Source organism: Toxorhynchites rutilus, chromosome 2, assembly GCF_029784135.1.
Source record: "Toxorhynchites rutilus septentrionalis strain SRP chromosome 2, ASM2978413v1, whole genome shotgun sequence".
In the NCBI taxonomy this organism is placed as follows: Eukaryota; Metazoa; Arthropoda; class Insecta; order Diptera; family Culicidae; genus Toxorhynchites; species Toxorhynchites rutilus.
The window spans coordinates 155847820-155871876 of NC_073745.1; the positions used below are offsets into that span (position 1 = coordinate 155847820).

Consider the following 24057-nt stretch of genomic DNA (forward strand, 5'->3'; position numbering starts at 1 on the left):
AGAACTATATAATACACATTCCGCACTGCACGTGGTAGAAGAGCAGGCGTCCGATCATATTTTATTGGTAGTTCCGCTAATCTTCATGGTAGAAGCTCAGGTCGAACGAAACGTGAGATTGATCGAGTGACTACGGTGAGATCGTTGTTGAATTGTGCTGATGATCGGTTCGTATTGATTGATTTGTTTCTATTATAGAGACTTCAAACTGCAATGTTCATTTGCCTCTAGCCTTGAAAAACAGGAAGTGGGTTATATCTATGGTATAACCGTAAGGGTGACGTAGGACTATCGTTGATTTAGAGATCATTTGTTTGAAGTTGAATCTGAATTCATTCTGAATGAATGAATATTTGGGGGAGTTCGAAAACGAGAGCGTTACGTTGGAGGCCCAAGGTTTTATGTATCCAATATTGGATACGGAAATATCCTACTGATGGGGAAGAATAATCTTCAGAAGCTATCCTGTTAATTGCGATTGATTGAAAAATCACAAAACCAAATGTATTTGGTCACAGTGTTACATGGATAGAAAACATTCAAATAAACTTTTTCACATGAATGTAATTTTAAATTCCCAGAGGAACTGGCAGATTATTTTCAGTAACGATTAGATATTTCCACATTTTCCTCGATACTGGAAGCCCACCAGTGATTAATGCTAACTCGATAACCATCTGTTAATAGCACTTGATTGAAACATATTTGGTCACAGTGTTACATGGATAGAAAACATTCAAATACACTCTTTTACATGAATGTATTTTTAAATTCCCAGAGGAACTGGCAGATTATTTTCCGGATCTTTCTCGATGCTGAATGGCATAAAAAAGGGATGAATTCCGCGCGTGTATGTATGTGTGTGTGTGTGTGTGTAGCGGCTGCTTCGAGATCTTCCCGGGGAACCGTTTGTGGCATCACTCTCCTCCTGATGGATTCCCTTCTGGCCTAAGGTGCACAAACAGGCTCTTGGTGACACCGTTCTTCCGCGCTTTCATGATAAACGAAGAGCTTCACCACAACAGCGACAACATGCTCCAATCGCTGTTCAATTAGAACTGAGTGGATTTCCGAGCGGCGCACGCTTATATACCGATTGGCGATTTCAATAGCCTGTTTTGAAAGCAATTTTAAGACTATTGAAACAAGTTTTTGGATCAAAAAGTAGCAAGTATAGAACGCGTAGACATTTTATCTTTCGAATGAAGTGTTTATCATACCATTGCGTTCAGTTGTTTAAGAGCTATTAACGCTCAAAATCTCGGTCTCCGGCGTAACGCTTTCGTTTTCGAAACTTTGATTTTACACCCCGGTATAGAAATGAAAGACGTAGTCCTACGTCAAAATGTCAACCAACCTGGTATTGAACTGGGATCGTTCGCTTGGTAGGCGCGCAGTCATTTAGGCTACGTAGACGCTCTAATCTCGCAGCTTGCTTGTATTGTTTCGGTGCCTTATTTTACAGTCCTTGTCAAGAAATCGTTTTATCTAAAAATAACTGATCAAGAAATGATCAGTCTTATTAAGAAATTGGAGGTTGGCTCAAAGTTGGACAATTTTCGTGACCAAATTTTATCTTCGAACATGACTTAATAAGTGTGAATTAGCGAACGTATTGATGATGGTAGATCCATACTTATTGATAGCTTTTCCAAAATTAATCTCCATTTTCTACCGCAATCATCTATCTAGCACTGTTATCAATTCAGATGTGGCTACATTGAGTTTAATCGTTAAATCATGAGCTCGACCAACATACACTACACGAAATCAATTTTATATTAAGAACTTTATATTAATAAGCAGAAATTCATACCATATTGACTCCATTCCATTGAGAATTCCTGTATTGAGAAGAAAGCGCTGAATAACAGAAATTTAAATTCCTCCCACGGATTGGAATACTATGATGTAGAATGATGTACTGCTGATTACATCAATTCGAATCCGCCCACCATAATGCGTTTACAAAATTTGGGAAGAAGCTTATCTTCGCGAAACAGCATAAGTTCTCACAAAGTCACGTACTCCAGTCTGATTTTTATTACACCAGCGAGAAACGACACGATAATGGTGAATATCAACCCCCCATCAAAACGTGCCTCTAAAATTAATTCGAGAATTGGAAAAGTTCCATAGCCATGTGACTCAAACTTGTTTGCATGATTACTTGTGATGATTAATCGAATTTTTCAAGACATCATGAGCCATATCTATATAGACTTTGTATTATGATATCTCCATCATTTAACTCATGTTATGCGCTAGAATATAATTATTGTACAATGATTCCAACATTTCATCACCTGACTTTAAAACATGATTGCATACGTCTATATAAATTTTGGCCGTATATTTTTATATAGTTTCACAGCATAAATTTATGAATTATGCAGTGTAGTGTAGCAAATCAACATAAAAGAGTTGGTTTTTATTTTTACTGATAATTTATTTTTACTAATTGAATATTTTCAGTAGTTTTTCTTTCACCAATATTCACAGTTGTGTTCATAGATTCATATTAAGTCGATCCACTATAATTTCAAGAGCAAAATAAAGACACATTCGGCCGATCGAAAAGTCAGGCTGGTTAAATGCGTTGGAATTAAAGGTTCTTTATGTAAAATTATCTCAGTAATTCTATTGCACTATTATTTCCACAACGATAATTGGAATCGGAAAAACCTACCAACATCATTCCAAGTTTTATGTTTTAAAGCGTTAAGTTTTCCATTTCACCCTAAGAAAACAATACCCAATCAATTACGATCACTCATAGCATCCCTCCGGATAAGTCTGTTTTACAAGTGCCCTTGTCTGCTGCTTTCATTTTCCACCGAACGAGATATACCTACTCCAAAGTGCTTCGAACTGTGAAAACGTGAAATGTATGGAGGGCAGAAAAAGGGGCAAACGAGAGCAAGTTTGTTGGTTGTTTTCGTCTGTATGTTTTTCAGCGCGGGTTTGACTGTGTGTACTCCTCTGGTGCTAAAAATATATTTTCGTAATATTGTATAGTATGAATAAAACAGCGGAAAACATCAAACGACTATAAATATACACTTGTGCAGCGGGAAATATCTTGAGAAAGAAGGATTACTTCTGGGAGAAAGTACGCTCATTTGTATCTTTTACGCAAACGCTACTGATAATGATGATGCCGTCTTGCAAGTCCCGAGTAGTTCCAAAAACAGTAAGTTCCACCAGGTGAATTACCCTGAGGCTGAGAAAAAGAGAAGAAAACTTTAGAAGAAGATCAAAGTTTCCATATCTTCACTGGTAGTGAGTACAATAAATTAGATCTGTTTGCTAGTGACTGCTGGTTCTGTGGTTTTTTATCTCGAGTTTGTGTTCAACTTTGAACTGCATCATCGTTACCTTCAGCTGCGTAAAGGAAAAACAATATATCAACCACCGTTCGCTCAACTAAATACCTTTTTTGTTATCAGTGTTCTCAACAGTTGCCACGGAACGTTGTAAGTCCTAGAAAATATTCAGTGAAGCAAGAAGAAAAGAGAAAGAAAACAAGCAAAAATGGATAAAAAGTTATCGCAACAGTGTTATGAAACTTAAAGTGTGAAATACGTGAAATATTCTTGAGCGGAGAGAAAGAAGCAAGTGAAATATTCTTGAGCGGAGAGAAAGAAGCAAATGAAAATAGTTGTTAAACAAGGCGGCGAAGAAGGAAGCCGATTCCCACTCAATGTAATGTGAACGTTAAATAAAGAAGAAACAGTTGAGATAACTTGTACGAGGATATCGACTTGTCTAGCTGTAGAGGAAATAAGAACCGGACGTAGTTTATGACCCCCTTCGGTTGGAGGAATCGTTCAAAAATTTATAACCCAATCCCAAGTAAAAATAGCGACAAACCAACCATAATTGCTGCAACACTTAAATGACTTGATGTAAAGCTAGCCGCACCCTGTACCTCAAGGTGATTCTCAAATTTATTCTCTAATTTTCCGTTGCTTTCACCTGTACTTAGTTTTCTCTTCCACATTTTACTACTGTAAATAACGAGTTCGAGTTGGTTCCCATGATTTCCCAGCATAATATGGACGCCGATCGGTTCAAAGTCAACCTCATTATTAGTTAGTTTTACTTATTTCTCGGTACTTTTCTCCACTCCATGAATCATCCGAACCACTCAAATCAAAACAAGTGTATCCTGGTACAAGCCACCCACCAGTAGTGCAACCTCGTTCGAATTAGATGCTTATAGACACCGACTTAGTCTTTCTCAGAGAACAGGTGCGTAGACAACTAGCGGAAGTGGAATTGCGCGAAGCGTGATTCCAGGGTTGTATTTAATTAATGTATCGCTTCTCTCTAGTTTGTGTTTTATTTTTACATTCTGCTTTTCTTCGTTTTTGAGAGATGATTCAATTTGCTTGCTGATTGTATTGATTTTATTGTTAAAATTCGTTGTTACACTGTTATTATATAACGCATTACCTTATGAATCGTTGTTTCTGTTAAATCATCGTTACTACTGTCAACAATCTACTTGTAGGCGTTAGCTTGAATAAGCTATTTTAAAAACTCACCAATTTTGATAAATTTTCTAAAAAAGTGTAGAGATATTTCTAGTATCTATTTTTCAATAACATTGAGCGCTGCAGCTAAACAGGGTTAACTGTTAATCAATTATTCGAATTCTCCCTGTTCATAGTTTATAGATGGGATATAAATATTTTAACAAAAAAATCTATTTTTCTAATTCTAATAATTTTCGTACCAAGCCGTTTTTTACAAACCAAGATAGTTTTTTACATTGCAGAGTGTTTGTTTTCTCCTTCACTACCAGAGAGAGGCATTGCCTGTCATTCTTTAATTCGCATATGAGCTTAATATTCGGCTAAATTTATACATTCAGTAAGAAACCATTCATTTGACCGCAAACGCTTTTTAAAATTATCACAAGCCGCACACACGACTTCGATCGGAATTTCGTCCCAAACCTGAACCAAACGAATCTTCATGGCATTCAATATTCTTATTACATATGCTTCACCCAACTTTCCCCAAGTGGTAACATCTAGTGGTTTCAAATCAAAAGACGAAACAAGCTATTTAGGCGTGTTGATGAAACACGTAAAATTTTCTTCACACCTCTTCTGAACAATCAATGCCTTACGAGCTGAATCTGTTGAAAGTAGAAGCCTGCGTCTCCGAATAATTCCTTGACATTAGGAAGAAAATTGATCTTCGATGATGTGTTTGAAAAAGTAATCTGTATTAATTTTCACGCAAATGTCGATGAATACGATTGGACACTTTCCAAACAATTACAGCTGATATATTCAGAAATCGTTCCGCTCCTCATCTATCGATAAACTACCAAGATATGCTGGATTTCGCCGGATACGCTCCTTGACCACTTTGACCACCACTGTACTCAGCACACTTCGTTTTTATACCGCTTTTTTTTTTGCATTTCACGACTAATTTGCTCAAATTCTGATATGACTAACCAGTAATCAAATAAAATGAAAAAGAAAGCTGACTGGTTATGTTACAAACATAGATTTTAAATTGAAAAAAGGTCAAGTTAAAGTTAAGAATTCCCGACCTGGGAAGACTCCAGACCGTTCGACAATTGAGCCTAAAACCTATGTCAGTATTAGTCATGAATTTACAAAGGAATGTCCATTTTATCACATTCCCGACAATGGCGTTCTAATGCGTTTGTTTTCGAGTTGAAATAGCTGAAAAAACCCAAGCTTAATTCCGATCGATAACTCAGGCCCATCCCAAGGCATGTCAAAATATTTCTAATCCGATACAATCATTGATCGATCAGGTATTGGATCCAATAATCATACCCGCTTTACTGGATTCCCATTATATCCTGCTCTACCTGTATGAAACATCTTATTTAGCTTGTCATTCTAGCAACATTTTTCTTCCAATACACTCATCCAGTCTTCACGATCTTTTGGATGATGGATAGTTTACTGTACTGCTCAAATATGCATGGTTGACGGAACCACCAATACTCTCATTGTTGGGATAACGCGTTTTTTCTCTTGTTTTTAGCTAAATAATCATGACGGTGTGAAATTCATATGAAATAATCTGTTCATTCAATAAATATTAACCATCTGAGTGGGTCGGATGGATTTTATGAGCTCTTGTTATTTGAATTCAATTTAAAAAGGCATAACGTCAGTTCATGCGAACAATGTCTTGGTTGAACGTTTATTCGCAATCTGCCACAGTTGCTGACAGCCACAGTGATTGCATTAAGGAAACGAATTTGGGAGAATATTCCTATAATGTCCGGAAGAGGTGCCCTGAATTTACTGCAGTCGTTAAACTAGTTCCGAGAAATAAACTGAGAGTGTATCTGCCAACCGCGATGCCTAGTATGACTTGTTCTGGTTCTTCTAGTCGGATAGGATTCTTGGTTTTATGGATTTGTAGTAACGGAACAAAGTTCGTTCATTTGGCAGTGCAGTAAACGTAGTCCTGTTGCTCAAAGAATTTCCGTACGAGTATGAACTAGAAAACAAAAAAAAAAGAGTTTCAGAGGATGTATGCTGTGCTTTTTACCTGAATACATTAGACTATTAGCGAATTCATTTTCGTTCAGTTTCAAACCCAGTGCCACACTAACTGCTGTCAAAACGGTTTTTTTATTCACTAAGTTTCAACCTAGTTTAGCACTGGGTTCGCCCCGAAAGCTGTTAGTTTCGCACTGAGATGCTTCACGGGTTGGCACTCGGGTTCATCAATACAACTATACTGAACTGTCAAGTTCCGAGTAATGTTTTGGAAAATCTATGAATAAAAACTATGAAAATAGAAAACCTGTTGTTTTTTACTTTGTATTATTGGAATCGTAATCCAATTCGTATTCTGATTTTGAAGAGTATATTCGCGTAGACGGCATTAAGCTACGTGTGCTTTCATTGAGAGGCGAAAATAATGATGGATATTCAGGTGGAATAAACATGCTTTCAAAATCAAAATTATGAATGAAAATTTTTTACTTTAACGTATGGAATATTTATTTTATGTGATGAAAAAAGAGGTTTTTCCGATATCGCAGAGACACATTGAACAAAAACTGTGTCTAATCATGATTAATATCGTTTTGAATCATATTTCGGACGCTTAAGGCATATGATGCAGAAAACAGATTTAAACTTTATGCACAGGTATTATTTGGGTGATATTTTTAATAAATTAGTTCAATATGCTTTTGAGCTTTCTGCTTTGGTATCTATTTGATTGAAAACATAAAAAAAATCATCGAATAAAATGCTTTTCAAATAAAGCGAATAAGAATCAAACTTTGGACACTAAATCAAATTTCGGACAGATTGAATTCAAATTTCGGACACTTAATTCTGTAATTTTTTGGACGAATATTACATTACACTTGATTATATTCTATATTCAACTGCGAAACACTTACCAAGCAATCACAATAAACTGTTAACAGTATTGAGAACTGATGAAACACGGGAGAAACTTGAATATTTCTGAACGGGTAAATTCTACGTGCTTACGCTAAGGAAACGTCAAACACAAACGATAAAGAGTAGTGTTGTAAGATTTCTGTCGATTATGTAATAATTCAAATGTAGTTCTTATATGAAATGAAAGTGAAACTAAGGGATTACTCTGAAGAAGCAACTGTGACATTAATTTTTTAGTTATATCATCAGTACATTAAGCATTTCAAGATATTAGAACAAATTGTCCGAAATATGATTCAGAACGGTACGCTATAATTCTTCTTCTTGTGATATCTTTTGAAAGAGACCCCAAAATGCAGTTCTGTTTTTCGAATGTATCACAAAAATAATTAGTATTAGTATCTTCCTATTTGAACATACAGAACAACGTTTGAAAGTTATGCAGGTAAAATTAATACAGCGTATGAGATAATATTCCATTTAATTAATCGTATGTTTTAGACTGACAAGTTTGCGATTATATCTTGATGATTAGTTTGCTGACTCAAATACTGGCTCAAAGATGAGAAGAAATACTTGGTTGCTCGGGAATAATGTAGTTGTTGAACATATAGGAATGTAATTTTACACTAGAGATAAAACATGACTATTATGTTTAATAATCGAAATCTCGCATAATCTTGTACTTAGCTCTACCTTACTCGTTTGAATAGTGAGAGATATTAAGAATCATTTTTTATGAACTGTTTCTACAATTTTGATGAATAATAATATCTTCTATATCTCAGAACAAACCCGAATTTATCCACCTCACGATCAGTATAATCTGAGCTACTCCCATATGGGATTCTGTTTAATCCTCTTATCCTTCCCATTCTCGTGTAATTTGATACACGGGACATGAGGTTTGATTTAAATATTTATATACTCAGCACTTTTCTAATATTCTTTCATTCAAAGTATGTCTTCAAAACAATACCGTTGAAAATATCTATAACGTAAAAAGCTATAACTATCGTCCTGATTCTGGTCTGGTCCACCAATTTTGAATGTTGGAATTACAAAAACTAGCTCTGTAATGTTGGAAAAACTTTACAGTTATTATTTTATATTCAAAATATCAGCAAATCAATATTATACATAATCAACCATAATGATCGTATTTGGGCCAGTGGCCTCCATTGACATTTTATGGTATTGCTACTCTCTCTTATGGCAGGTTTACATTAGATGTAAACGGATCTATAGCTATAGATGGATTTATTCACTCGAAAATAGATGTAAACGGATGAGAATATATATGATACACTTCTTCGAGGTATACATGTATAGAATTTATGAATTTATGAATTTATAATTCAATGGGCCTACGGGAGCTACATTTTAAATTCTTAATTACATCCCATAGCGCATTTACCGAATCCACATAAACGAATTTACGTCCTCTGGATACGTCAGAATTTCGTTCTAAAAAGGCCACCAGGCGGGTAAATTGAAGTTTGTTTATCTTTTGTTTCTTAAACAAGACAAGGCAATATTCAAAATGTTAGCAAAAAAGTTAAATAATTTCGAAATTAAACTTACTTTATTCCGCGTGTCTAGCTTTCACCATCTAAAACACAAGTGACAAATATATCTGTTTTTCTCCGTGACATGACAGTATCGTGGTATTCATAACAACACCGAGTTCATCAAAGTTGTCACGACGGATGAACTCTTCTGGATTCTACACACACGGTGACAGCCGTAATAAGGTTGTATACAATTCACTTCGTTTTCACCGTGAAGTGACGTTCGTGATCAGGCCCAATGTATAATTTATACGAAGAAATTGAACTTTGTGAGATTCTCATGTTCATACTCAATTCCAGAATTTTCCTTCCAAAATTTTCGATAAAATTGTCTCAGCTTTCCAAAAATGACTCCTAGAAAATACAAAAGACTAACATTTTAAGGGTTTCGCCTAAAATAAACATTGAAAGTGACGTTTACAAGTAGTCCACTCGAATACTTTTTATTTACTGGTAAGAGATCGGAAATCGCTGTTTTTGTTGATGAGTGTGTCAAATATGACGAATTAGTGATTTAAAAAACATTCGACCAATTTCGCATTAACGGTGACAGCATTACCCCGAAACTATCAATCGCCATTGCGGAATCAGCGATGCAGAACTAAAACATTTCAACAGCGTTCCGAAGCGGTAAGCTGAACCATATTTGCCCGTCGTTACTCTCTGCCCATCGAAATACATTCGAAGAAAATGCGAAATATGACCATTGAAATGGAAATGGCTGTTTACTTGTGCAAGGAATGTTCATCTCGGATCCGCACTTATATCCTACTTATGTAAAGGAAGCATAAATTGTGCGCTCGTTAGGGCATAAACCTTGCCAGTTCTGCAGAGGGGGGATGATTCAGAAGCCGATGTCAGTTCTGCCCTACTAAACAGGAGGCGAATGCTTACGATTGTTGGATCGTGTGAAAAAATGGTTTTGGCAACACGTTTGACTTCGATGGCAAGATTTTCTCATTGTATCATTTGAAGAAGTTGCTTCTACGATTATTCCATTATTATTATGGTGTGATTGCAACTCAACATTAATGTTTATGCGAACTTAGACATCACAACTGTTAACAACAGCTTAAAAATTCATAAAGCACTGGAACAGGAACATTTGATGGTTCATAGTAACTATGAAGCAAGAAAGGTTAAGATTTAATCGAGTAAACTGATTCATATTAGTGGATAATGTGAATTTAAATACCAGTGTTAGAGTTGTGTATATCTTTGTATCATTCTAATATAGTGTCGCTCATCTGGATAATATTTATTCGAATGGTATTTGATTATTCTGCTCAATAAAATCTATTCTTTTGGCTGTGATCATTTTGTTGGACTTTACCACTTCTTCCACTTCTAAATCGTTTGTTGAAACTGTGCCAATTGCGTTCCATGAATTCAAATGGCTGATTTCATTCTGTTGCGAATGACATCAAAGATCAAATCTATGTCGTACCTAGAAGAAATTAATGGCAAACTTGAACAGATCATTAGGTTTGTTCCAGATACTACACAATGAGTGTCAAATGAAATCGTTGAATCTACATTAAGAGATTCCTAATGACGAATCGATAAAGTGACCTCGGAATGCAAAATGGAATAATGCTCCTATACTGACTCAATTTCTCTCCTTTCACGCCATAACGTAAAGCACCCTTTTTATGTAATGGTCGAGCAAATGACTGCTTGAAATTCGCAAAACGGATGGCTTCCATTCGCCAGAGTGACACTTTCTGTCCCGCTGTGCAGCATCATGATTTATACCAGCAGCTGCCGACCGCGGCGTCGTCTTGTTCAAAGCGGAGGGATAGGATGAAAAACTGACCAACACAGAAGCTCACAGCGGGCAGCATATTGAACCCACTGACGAACCACAATTCTCTCTTCCTTTCGGATCTTGGAGTCGAAATAATTAGCGCTTTATTATGCTCTCCTTGCCCGAACTACAGTCTAATTAGTTTGCACTGCTATCTAAGGGCAGGCTCGGAAAGTGACATTCCGAAATACCGTTTGAAATGTTTCCAATAAAAGTGATTTATTTTTTCTCTTCATTATTGATGACGGTAAAAAGCGTTATCAGAAAAAAAAAATGACAGAGACCTTCGAACAATACATATTTTTAGAGGTAGGTCACTCCACAGGAGAAAAAAGTTTATGGGTTGTTATGGAATTAATTCGTTTCATTCGGATAGAAACAGAAGACAATTTTCTCATAGTTTATGATGACGACATGCCAACCAATTTTGGCACCGGCGTTCTGTCAATACATCGTTAAAATATGCTGACTGTTCGGTTTGTCGATGTTTGATTAGACTCCAAACAAAAACGAGTAAAATCGAACCAGTGATGTTGACCATGAAAGCTACAAGCACACAGATTAATCCATCTGGTACAACAGAAACAACCCAAAAAGTGTTATTAGAATTTGCCACAGCCTTAAGTTTACACGTTTTTACTATCACCGAGTGCTTGCAACTTTTACTTTAAAATGTGTAGCTGATTACTTAATCCGGAACACAGATACTGCCAGACCAGAAAGTCATTTGGTCCTAGCAATCAATTCAAATTAGTAACACAATTTTCACACGAAAATAATCCTTGAGTGCTTTGCTAAGCTGCTCGATGTTACATCTTTCGATATCTAATTTCACCTTCAATGTAACGTACGATGTCTTACGTGTACGCCCGTTTTATTTATTCCACTCTAATTAACAACTTTAGCTTGTGCTTGTTGAACAAAAAACAAAGTAATTCGAGCTTCTTAAGACATTATTCTGCTCCCCTCGGATTGAATTTCTGTCGCACGAAATTAATTTCAAGGAGAGGGGCGCGCCCCTCTGCTTTACAAGCAATCGAGCATAACCATCACTTAACACGACACGTGACTAGTGTCGAACAAACGTCGCATAAGTTTTCCAATTTGTAGCTGTCTGGCAGATTCAGAAAATTTCAATCGATATCAGTAAAAAAGCGTCTGGCTGCTGGGTTCGAGCGAACGCCAGATTGCCAACGTTCTTGGCAGCAGATAATGTGGATCAATCGGATTAGTGGAGCGAGTTACGGGTGTCGCAATTAGATATAATATATTTTTTAAGATTGGCCTTCAGCTTGGATGAACTGTACTTCACGAAATCGTTATTGTCCTGAACCAGCGAAATTCCGGTCAATTAAGTTACGCACGAGTTTCATAATTCTTTTTTAAATAAAAATGAAAAATAAGAAGAAAATGTGGAGGACAAAGCTTCTGTTAACCGATCATGCCCATCATGGCAGATGGCAATTATAAAACGATGTTTTAAGTAAGCTGATTTACAGGAATTTAAATCATTTCCTCTTTTTCGGAACTTCGAGTCGAGTTGATTGATCTTCATATCGTATATGCAGAGCAGAGATGCAGCAGAGATGTTTATTTGGTCGTAAAGTTATCGCTGATTATCTACGCTATTTTGCCTACCGTAAACCACTGGGAACTACCAACGACGCGTAGCAATGTGAGATGAAATTATTTACGCGCAAACCTAACTTACCACATAGAGTATAAATAAAATAAAAATATACGTACCCTTTTACCCGCTGCGCTGCTCGCTCCATTGATTGATCGTAAATATTACATTAAACACATCCGAACATAAAATTTAATTCTCGAGCCGTCGATTTTCGCCGCCGGTCCTGCCGTGCTCGAGTAAGGACTTTTATGGCCTAGCGTCGTCGTATGTTCCCCATTAGCATTAAGGGAGCGATCATTTTGTACTTGGCGTATTCATTTCGGCTCTCATTTCCAGCCAACACGCATTTGTGATGTTGTCTATTAGTGGTGAAATTAGTTTCTAGAAGAACGTGTATCGTTTATCCGACTATGTCAAGGGCTTTGGGGGATAATTTATTGGGGCTGGAAAATTTAGGACGCCCGTAGCGTAGGAGTTACTTACGCAATAGGTGTGTAAACTTCAAGAGAGTGCAAAATTTAGGAGAAAACATTTACATAATGATAACATAAACTAACGAGCCACGAATATGTTCTCGGTGTAACGCAAAGTAAATGCGTGAATCGACCTTTGTGCTCTACTATGTGTAATAAGATTCAAGAAACATCTGAATCCATTCCTAATTTTTAAAACGGACTAGGCACTTTTAATTCTACATATGAACATCATTTGCGGCTAGATGATTTACTGACTGACCGGCACACAGCTTTGGGAAAGCTGTTAGATTCATTTCTCTTAATTTGACCTGGCTGAAATTTGATACACAGCCTTGTTTGCAAGGCCTTTCATCAAATTTTCAAAATAAGCTGTGTTTACATACATATTCTAAAGTGGTATACAGGAAGACCTGTTTTTGGCGTTTTTTTTGCGGTTTATTAAAAGAAGCATATTTGACGAAGTTATCGTCCATTTACACCCATACCTCGCTTTACGGCCTAGATAGGTTCCATGAAACTTGGCCGCAAAGCGAAAAGCCGTATAAGGAATCAATAAATATAATAAAAATGCATACAAATTCAATCAGATCGGTCACAAATTTGTTAAATATGAAACATGGTTTATCATTCAAATTGAATTTAAAAAAAATATTTTCGGTTATCAAATCAAAAATACCTACATAACAAGTACATACATTTGTACATAAAATAATAACGGACTCAAAAAACCAACAATGATCTATAAACAAAAATGAAACAACTTCATGTTACATAAAATATGTGTATGTATATTAGAGTGCCAATGAAAATTGGAATCTCGAATTTCCAAACGGGACATTTTCAAAAATGTTGATTCCTACGAAAAACTACACTATGCAAAATTTGAGCTCAATCTTTAGCTCTAGTTTAGTTCCCAGTGTGACTGATTATCAGCAGCTCTTTTTATCAGTCTCCGAAGCCGATAATCGTTCCGGCGGCATTTTGTCTGAAAAATAATGATTAGATTATAAAATAAGTTTATTACAAAAACACATATTAAAAATTTTAAATTTGTGCATACATACATGTGTACTTACATACCAAAAATGTCTCTAATTGTTTCCATTTTTCTCAGGTAAAATACTCACAGACAAGTCTGAACCACACACTGAATAAAGTTCGTAATTAAGAGGAAATACATGTAGATATATCGACATCGAAAAAAAAAATTTTTTTTGCCGCAATAACGAAAAATTTCAGGCCGTAAATCGGAAACTTGCCTTAATTGAAGAGGGTCGTTATAGCGAAATTCCCTATAAAGAGCGCCGTATAGCGAGGTATGTGTGTACTCTTTTTCGATGTTTTATATGCATTTCAGTGCGAAAAAAGCATATTTGCGTCTAAAATATCCACTTCTCAAATCATTCCCATCCTTCCATCGAATACTCTAAGTTGCGCATGATATGATTTCTAACAGCAACAAGTTTCGACATGCAACTAAAAGCACAACACAGCCACACGCAACCGAAAAGGCAAACTGTCCCATCGAATAGCAGGGAAACAAAAGGAAATCGAGCGGTGAACGGCGTGGATTTGAGCTATTTTCTTGGGGGAAACTTTTTTTATGCGGTCCCTATCTACCGCACAAAAAAAAGTTTTTTCAAATTGTAGACCAAACACGATTTTTTTAAAGCTACTGGTGAAGTTTTGCACGATTTCTTTATGCGATTTTTTTCTGTGCGGTGACGCACAAAAAAAAAGATTTGTCTGTACATGGTAAAATCACAAAGAGATTTATACTCATTTGAATACTCGCATTGTTTGGTTGTTGATTTAAAAATTGAAAAAAAAAAGATCGGACAGTATTCTGAGTTTCCGTTTAATTCCGATAAATCCTTGTTAATGACCTGTCTAGTCGCCAGTAAATAATTGCCATGGTTGCAACAGTAGAGTCGATCCGTGTTCAGGGATAAAGTTCATACACTCTCTTCTCCCTACGGTTTGAAACACGTTTCGGTTGCATCCGATTTGTTCTCACCGCAGTATAAGGCCTTGGCCTGCCAAATTTTGCTGCATGACGTAAATCTGTATTAATACGGCAGACAGCTCAACCATTTTCAATAAAAGGATAAGGATCATCATCCGGATTGTCTTTAACAAGGCCGGAATCTCCACTACATTTTTCCGTGTCCAATATATTATCATACACTTCTAAACCTCGGTGTAGTGGTGAAGCAGCAGCGCATACCATTTTTGTATTAGTGTAGTCTTAAACTATGTTTACACAATCCATCGATGATTGTTTCTGAAATGAACGTGGGATCATGCTACGGACAGAAAGATTATGGAGATGCTGGAATGGAACTTATGACTCGAAAAATAAGAATGCCGCCACGATTCATCGAAAAATCAATGAAACGTTCTGGGTTGAAATTATACAAATTCAGAAAAACCGTCGAAACGCTACGATAGACATATTTTGATAGCGAAATCACATGCTCGAAAACTGTATCGCGATTATTTGACAAAGTTCCCAGGTATTGTTATGAACGAAAAGTCAATCTTTCATTGCCACAGAAAAAACCACGATGGAAATCCTTCGTTTAGGCTCAATCTACCATCATGCCACTATATTAAAAAATACCGTGATAGAGTGGTAAGAAGTCAAAACTTGCCAATCCTCTCAATTGTCCTGATTTACGCCCAATCGAAAGGTATTGGTTCTGAAAAAGCGAGTTTTGAACGGAACATCCGTCACCAATATGTCGGATGTATCCTTTGTTTTACTATGTTTATGCTGGCTACAACGTAACACTATTTCTTCCTTTTTTTTTTAGTAATTCCATAGAATCTTGAAATTTCATAGTTCATTCGCCTTTGACACAAAACGTAGCAGTTGATCAACTTACATGGTCAAGATTACCGAATTTGATGTCCAATGATGTTGAATATAGAAGCCAAAAAACAAATACAGCTCAAAACTTTGGCACTGCCTCATGATTTAAACAGGAATATTTATTCGTTTCTGAAGGATATGGATGACAAAAAAAAACGCACGAACATAGTTTGTATTTTTTCCTCGTAAACGCGTTCTTAATGTTTACAGATTCTAGATTGAAAGTTTGGGATCCGGAATCGTAAATATGGATGTTGGGTTAGAATAGAGGTTCAAATTAAATATCTGGAACCAGGATTCTAAAATAAAAAAATATGGAATATGGATTCTCAATCCGCAATTCATATCGGAAATCCGAAAAATGCACTCGAATATCAGAAACAAATAATTATAAAATCTAGAGTTTGAAATATGAGCTCGTTGGTGAATTTTGTAAACAGATCCTATCCCGCGATTGCTGGTGAAATTCGGAACATGAATACGAAATTGAAATGTGATTTCCTTACATGAAATATGAATCTCATGAACAAAATCGTAGATTATACCCTAGAAAGGACTTTTCGAAAACCCCGTTATTTACCGAGTTATAGCCATTTTAGTGATGCGGTTTCTAATTCAGTACGGCTATAACAATTAACTTCAAACGCGTTGTTCTTGAAACTATTTTTTTAAACTGGCGTACACGATATCTCAAGTTCTACTGAACCGGTGTATGCCGAATTTATATATGTAATGTTTATTAGCAAGCATGGAAAATAAAACTCATCATAAAAACTAAACATGGAAACAGAAATAAAACACATCATCACTTATACATTTAGTTGACTTCTTAAAAATAATCGTAGCCTTCTTCGAATTTCTTCTGTTGTCATATTTATGGAAATCACTTCTTGCAGCATGTTAAACTCACGCATGAATCGAGTTGTAGGTTCGTGCTGGGTGTAATTTCTGGGCCTCAGAGTTGGATCAAAAACCCTCCGGCGACGAAGAGAAACGGGGCTGCTGTTAAAATTTATCCGTTCGTAGAGACACGGGCTTCTTATCTGTCCGCTCAATAGTTTAAAGAAGAAAGTCATATCCGCGATTCTGTGTCTACTTTTGATAGTATCCATGTCTACTAAACAGCAGAGATCTTCGTATACTGGCAGGTGTTCTCCTCTCCATCCTAAATTCCTCAGCGCAAACTTCAGGAACTTTTTCTGGACATTTTCTAATCTTTGGATATGCAGGTCGTATTGCGGTCGCCACACTACACTCGCAAAGTCGAGTTTAGACCGTACAAGGCTGGTGTAGATCCTCAGAATTACATGCGGGTCAGTGAATTCTTGCCCAAAACGACGAGTGAGAGCAAATAGTTGCAGCACTTCCTTGACTATTCGTTCTAGATGGAGGTTAAACGTGAGGGATTGATCCATCGTCACGCCTAAGTCTCGGACATACTCTACTCGTTGTAGATCCGTACCTCCTAGCCTATAGTCGAAAGTTATCGGCTGAGCTCTCCTGGTGTAAGTAATAACGGAGCACTTGCTGGGGTTTACACTTAGTCCGTTGCTCTCGACGAATCTCCGAAAATTGATTAAATCTTGCTGAAGAAGATGGCAATCATCGATGTTTTTCACGGGCAGGAAAATCTTCACATCGTCTGCGTATATGAGCACTATTGCGTTGACCAAACATGATGGTAATTTATTCACGACCATGACAAACAGAATAGGCCCCAAATGACTACCCTGCGGAACACCTGAACTAACACCGAAGGACCTGGATGCGTTGTTGTGCACTTTCACATATTGTGTTCTGCTCTCCAGATTCGTCCCAATCCATTCGAACATTTTTCCGTGAATGTCGAAATCAGCAACCGCTGCTTATTCCTACTACATCGAATGCCTTGCTCATATCTGTATATATACAGCCCACCTGATACCCTTTAGATGTATAATCCATGACGGTAGAGCAAAATTCGCATAGGTTCGTCAAAACTGACTTTCCTTTTACGAAACCATGTTGTGTTGCTGATACACGGTCGATAATACGTTCATAAAGGCGAGAGTAAACATGTCGTTCAAATAACTGTGGCATCGCAGACTGGATTGCAACACCCCGGTAGTTTTCGACATCTGAACGTGGGCCCTTCTTATGGATTGGAGTAATGTGCGAGATTTTCCACAGTGGCGAGAAGAAGCCGGACGTAAGCGAGTAATTGAATAGAGTAGTCAGGGGTTCGAAAAGTTCATCCTTGATTTCTTTCAGAAGTTTTGCTGGGAGTCTATCTGGTCCTACTGACTTACCCGGGTCCAAATCCGATAGACCTTGCTTCACTTCACGATGCGAGGGAACCAACAGGTCATCGGACCTGTCAATCGAAGAGTTGACGATTCTCGGGTAGTCATTTTGATGAACGCTCTTGGAATACTCCGCAAAGAGCTCGGTGGTCTCTTGTCCACAAGTTGAAGATCGGTTACCGTAACTTATCACGTCCGGGATTCCCATATTTTTTCGTCTGCTATTCATGAATTTCCAAAACGATTTCGGGTTTTCCTTTATCCCATTCTGGATCCTTGTGATGTACACTTGGTACGCTCCTCTGTGTAACACTTTGAACGACCGCAGCAGCTGTTTGTAAGAAGTGATATTTTCCGGAGTTCTGTTCTTATGCATTTTTCTCAACGCTTTTCGTTTGTCCTTGAGAACTCGAATAACAGCTGATGAAAACCATTCCGGGTACGGGGTTGTCGATCTCGGGTAGTCCCTGTTAAAAGGGGCAAACCTTACGAAAATGGTGAATAGCACGAAATACACGACATAACGTTGAAGTCTACACTGTGGCATACAACTGTAGAACATTCGAGTCCGCAATGAAAAACGTCGATTGAGTTTAGAAACTCAAACATTGATGTGGCGTGGTGCCTATATTCTTCGTGGCGTGGTGCCTATATTCTTCGTGGCGTGGTGCCTATATTCGTCGCGTCCATTAAGTTGAGATTTAAGTGCCTCCTGGACTTCTGAACTTCCATTTCGCGCAGTGTAGCAATAGCGATCGTGATTTGCATAGCGAAGTGGTGAATTTCGTGCTTAACACTTTACCAACCGGCCGTCGATTAAAGGGTGTGTCACATCAAATTGCATAACGGAAAAAACGCTGTAGAAATTTAATTTTTAGGAATTATATCTTCAGCTTTCGCTTATAATCAGATAAGAGTGTATAAATCACGTTGGCCATGCTTCACTGTCAATTTTTCGTAAATTTGGAAAAATGTCTTCAAACGAAAAAGAGCAACGTGAATTAATCCTGCGCACTCATTTCGAGAATCCGAAGTTGTCACATCGGGACATCGGTAAGATGCTGGGAATCGTCCAATCCACGGTCATCAGAGTACTAAAACGATACTTCGAGAACCTAACCATCGACCGGAAGGTGAAGAACGGCAAAAATGGATGCTCCGTCAGTGAAAAAGATCACAAGCGCGTAGTTAAGCAGTTTAGACGTGATCCGAGAAGTTCGGTCCGGGATGTCGCCAATAAGCTGAATTTGTCAAGTTCATTCGTCCAGCGGACCAAGCAGCGGGAGGGTCTGCGTACATACAAGGTTCAGATGGCTCCTAACCACGACGAAAGGCAAAACATGGTGGGGAAGACACGAGACTGGAAGCTGTACACCGAAATGCTGACGAAGCCGCATTGCCTGGTAATGGACGACGAAACCTACGTCAAAGCGGACTTTCGTCAGCTGCCGGGCCTGTTGTTCTTCTCCGCAGAGGACAAATTCAGCGTTCCGGAGGAGATTCGCAAGCAGAAACTATCCAAGTTTGCCAAAAAGTACATGGTATGGCAAGCGATCTGCTCTTGCGGAAAGCGGAGCGCCCCCTTCGTGATGACCGGCACGGCAGGTTTACCTTAAGGAGTGCCTACAGAAGCGCTTACTACCACTATTTTTTTTTTTATTATAAATAAAATATAACGTTTATTTCAAAAATATAAAAGAGTATTTACATCAAAAAAAATAATTTTCGCATCTTAAGTAGAATGCAAGTGCGCCAACATCAGCACGAGGGCCCGACCATCTTCTGGCCAGATCTCGCTTCGTGCCACTATCCAAAGGACGTGTTGGAGTGGTACGAAGCCAACGGGGTCACCTTCGTGCCAAAGGAAATGAACCCGCCCAACGCGCCGGAGCTTCGCCCAATAGAGAAATATTGGGCGATTATGAAGCAGGCCCTCCGGAAGAACCCAAAAGTTGTCAAATCGGAGGCGGACTTCAAGAGAAAATGGATTTCTGTTCAAAAAAACTACAACCTGACGTTGTACAGAACCTTATGGACGGGGTAAAGAGGAAGGTGCGAGCATACGGGCTTGGGCTCGAAGTATGAATAAAAAGAAAATGCCAAAAGTTTAATAGTTTTTATTTTACTGTCTAAAATTTTCAAAAGGATCAGTCTACTGGGCGAATTTCTACAGCGTTTTTTCCGTGATGCAATTTGATGTGACACACCCTTTATTCGACTTTTGCTCCACAGCGCTTACCGACCGGTTGTCGATTAATCGACTTTCGATCTTTCTGTTAGATTTGGTTAGGTTGGGCTGACAAGTAGCAAGCAGCAAGCATTTCGTATTCTCTAATCAGCTAATCGGTGCTTTTCTCAAAACTTTAGCTTTAGCAAACACTTAGTAGTGTTTCGGACGATATGCGGCTGAATGGGCGGTGAAAAGGGCATAGTATGTTCGAACCGCTACCGGTCGGTAAAGTGTTAATAATCGGGTCTGTCACAACAACTTGACATAACTCGGTGTCAGTGGTGAACACCAAATCCAAATATTTATTGTTTTGATTCGGTATATCACAAACTTGCATCAGTCCAGACGACGAGAATCCATCAACAATGGCTACTTCACTTTGCGAAACAATTCGCTCAGGTAAGAGAAACGAATAATCCCCTTCTTCGATATGAAAACAATCTGTATGCAGAATGAGGTAACGTAAAAACACACGTTAAAACACAGCCGGGTGACGTCTTTAGAGAACCTCCATTGAACTGACAGGAGCCAACATATCGGGTATCCCACTGACATTTTCCCCTTGTTTTCATATGAATTGGGTATCCCACTGACAGTTCTGCTTGAGATTTTGCTAACGATCCTAGCATCAATCATAGCACCCGGCTGTTAAAACAGCATTTTTCTCTTTAAATGACGTAATTTTTTTTTAAACTTTACTTCATCAGAAGATCATGCGATAATGATAATGAAGGTCCCGCATCATTTCCCTACATAGGTTTGAGTTGGTCGATTATCTAATTGATAATTTATTTAAATCATAATCAGTGTGGCAAAAAACGAACTGATTTAATCTACAGATATGACATCTTCTCTTTGTGATATTGGACTTTCACTCAGCTTCATCCATTCAAAAGTTTCTTTGAATTGCTTGTAAGAAGTGCACAACAAATCTTTCAGTTTTATCAAGTCACATAAAGAGGCGTTTGTTATCCCGTCAAGCCATCCCGTAGCATTTTCTGAGTTTACTGAAACACGACTGCCAAATATATCAGACAAACTGTTCTGATCTCCAGATTAATCAAACATTTGACCCGTTGAATGAATTTCAGGTTGTAGCCTTCCCGTTCATTTTGACGGTTGTCTGCTTGATCCTTCAGAAATCGTTCATGGGCCTTCTTTACTTGACAACATTCGCTCTCTCGATCTTCAACCAAACCTCAATCATAGCTGTGCTCTTTTGTATCTATTCCACTATGAGAGCAAACTCTACTATGATTTAATCGCTATCACAATTCAGATTTATCATGGCTGCAATAACGCGTGCGTGCTCAAACTGATGTAGTCTACTTTTTTTTATTTCTGCAAACATTTAAAAAAATTCTTCATTATCATTAAGATGAAGATGGCAGTTTTTTCATGTGAATTAGTTCAAAAACAACTTCGTCGATTACAATCTCAACATTCAACATTCATTCAACTGAAACACTCTACTTAAAAAGTTAGGTGTTCGTACTTCGCTAGAATTTCTAGTATTAGATCGATGAAAATCACTTCCTCTTTCAGTTCGATCACACAAATATCGAGGCAGCAATCCATTTATGACTTTAAAAACGAACACCATGGTTAAATACACAATCCTTTGCTTCGCAGATAGCCATTGAAGTGTGTGTTGCATAAGCATGAGCTGAGGAAGTGAATCTGTTACAATGCAAAATCAAACGCATTACACCTAGGTTTTCTTTACGCGGATTTTCCAATTACGCGGTTTTTTTACGCGGATTTTCCAATTAACGGTACCCGCGCAAAAAAGACCAGTGCAATATCACATCTCCCCCTCAGCTCACGTTTTTCTCTCATGTTCCCCCAGAGCAAATTATGGTAATTAGTGCTTGTAACGGAGCTTAGCGCTTAGAGCCACACCTTATCACGATTCTTACGTGGATTTTAGATGTTGGGTAATGTTGGGTAATGTTGGGTTTACGGGCAGCTATTCGTGAATGTCTTTCCCTGTCTACTTAGCTCTGGACGGTCCAACAGTGGTACTGCACGTTCATCGGCAGAAGAGTGTACAAACTACCAGGCAATCTTCTAGCAACAGCAGATGTTCTCATTTGTGAGGAAAACCGAACTATAGCTACCAATAACCAACGAAATTGCAGAAAAAAAACTATGGGTTTTCTGAAGCGAGCAAAACTCAACTTTTTACTTCCGCTTTACGTAAAGATAGTCCCATTTGATATCTATCATTAGGTGACATATTTTTTTTACGCGGATTTTCCAATTAACGCGGTCTTTTTACGCGGATTTTCGAATTAACGCTGTTTTTTTACGCGGATTTTCTAATTAACGCGGTTTTTTTTACGCGGATTTTCGAGGCTTGAATAATGTACGCAGTCAACGTGTTAACCCTTTCTCCGCGAGCGTCGTCTTTAGAAGACATCAGGGTGATACTGCACATCAACCACACCAGCGCGATGTGCTCCGGCGCAGTGCTCCGTTCAGCGGTAGCACTTCGACGGAAGACACTGCCGTAGAGAAAGGGTTAAGAAATAGAATCTACCTTCATCAGATTCTGTTTGCTATCAACAGTGCGTGATTATTTTGATTTCAAACTGTGGAAATCATAGAAATTGAGTTTTTTTAGTGTTCCATACACTAAACGACATGACCAAACCATTCCACCGGTCCATACCCACAGACATTTCCTGACTTGTACATAATACTCTTAATGGAACAATTTAACACCTAACTGTCAGTTCTCCTATAGACCGTCTATCAGCATGCATGGGGAGCTAATGATCTGCAAATGCTCTCGCAATAAGATAATACGCACTTCGTAACCATAAGCTCATAAAGGTGTACACTTCACGTGTAAACTCAATCTAATTTCCCGGTCCACGCCTCCAGAGCCGAAGCGAGAAAATCGTTGGTTACAGAAGCAGCAGCCAGTAAGGAATGAATGAAAATTTATGACTGCGGTTGTCTACACGAATGTATTGCATGTATAAACAATTTTGTAATGATAATTTTACCTCCAGGCCATCCCAACCAAACGGCTCGTGGAGAAACCATTGAAATTTGAAGAAACATCAACGATACAAAAAAAAGTGAAAGGAGTAGAGATGATATTCTCACGCCATTGTATCACATCCGGCCGGTAGCAAAACGACTCCTCCCGGCAAGCTTTCCTTTTTTCACTGTAAACTGATACGTTCACCAGCTTTCACTAAATTGATAGTAAATCATCGCCGAAACGGCAGAGCGGCACCACTCGGGATATTCAAACTAACGGAAAATGGAAAGATTAGTTTGTTTATACTGAACTAAAAGAACAAAAGCAAGCAATCGATTTTAGGTGTCATATGAGATTTAGATATATGCTGTCGGATAAATTTTCCTACTCTAGTTTTACTATCTATGAAATGTGTTTAGAACAAAAGCAACCTTGCTCAGTTTTTCTTATCTGAAGTAAAATTCGAATCGGGCTAGTGTTCATGTTAGGAAAAAAATATCAATGAACGTTGGAACAAAGCAAGAAATTGCATCATGAATGCGAAATTTCGTTCGCTGACAAGCTTGTCCTAGTTTGCACCATACTGCACGAAACAAAAAAAGGACGATGGTATGCAATCTCACCCATTCTACATACCCCAGTTTCTTCAATGTAAAATCTTATTGTCTTGTGTATTAGCATTAAGTATCGGCTGCTAGAAGTTGGGGGAAGGGGCGAAAAGAAAATTTGAAATGAAAATCACTACAGTAGTGCGGCAAAAT

General features: G+C 38.0%; 1 protein-coding gene across 25 annotated transcripts in view; it reads left to right on the forward strand.

Annotated features, from left to right (window-relative positions):
* Nucleotides 1-24057, forward strand: part of LOC129770377 (small conductance calcium-activated potassium channel protein) — a 691836-nt gene that overhangs the window by 347057 nt on the left and 320722 nt on the right. For 9 of the 25 annotated variants that reach the window (XM_055773189.1, XM_055773194.1, XM_055773178.1 and 6 more), the window contains exon 2: nt 3450-3937. The exons of 10 other annotated variants lie outside the window; for them this stretch is intronic. Coding sequence is in view for 2 of the 15 variants with exons in the window: in XM_055773191.1 (XP_055629166.1) it covers nt 4216-4254 (39 nt within the window). In the remaining 13 variants the exon portion in view is untranslated. Of the gene's footprint in view, nt 1-3449; nt 3938-4160; nt 4255-24057 lie in introns of those variants that run through there. 6 more of the 25 variants (XM_055773181.1, XM_055773184.1, XM_055773187.1 and 3 more) reach the window with 4 other exon arrangements.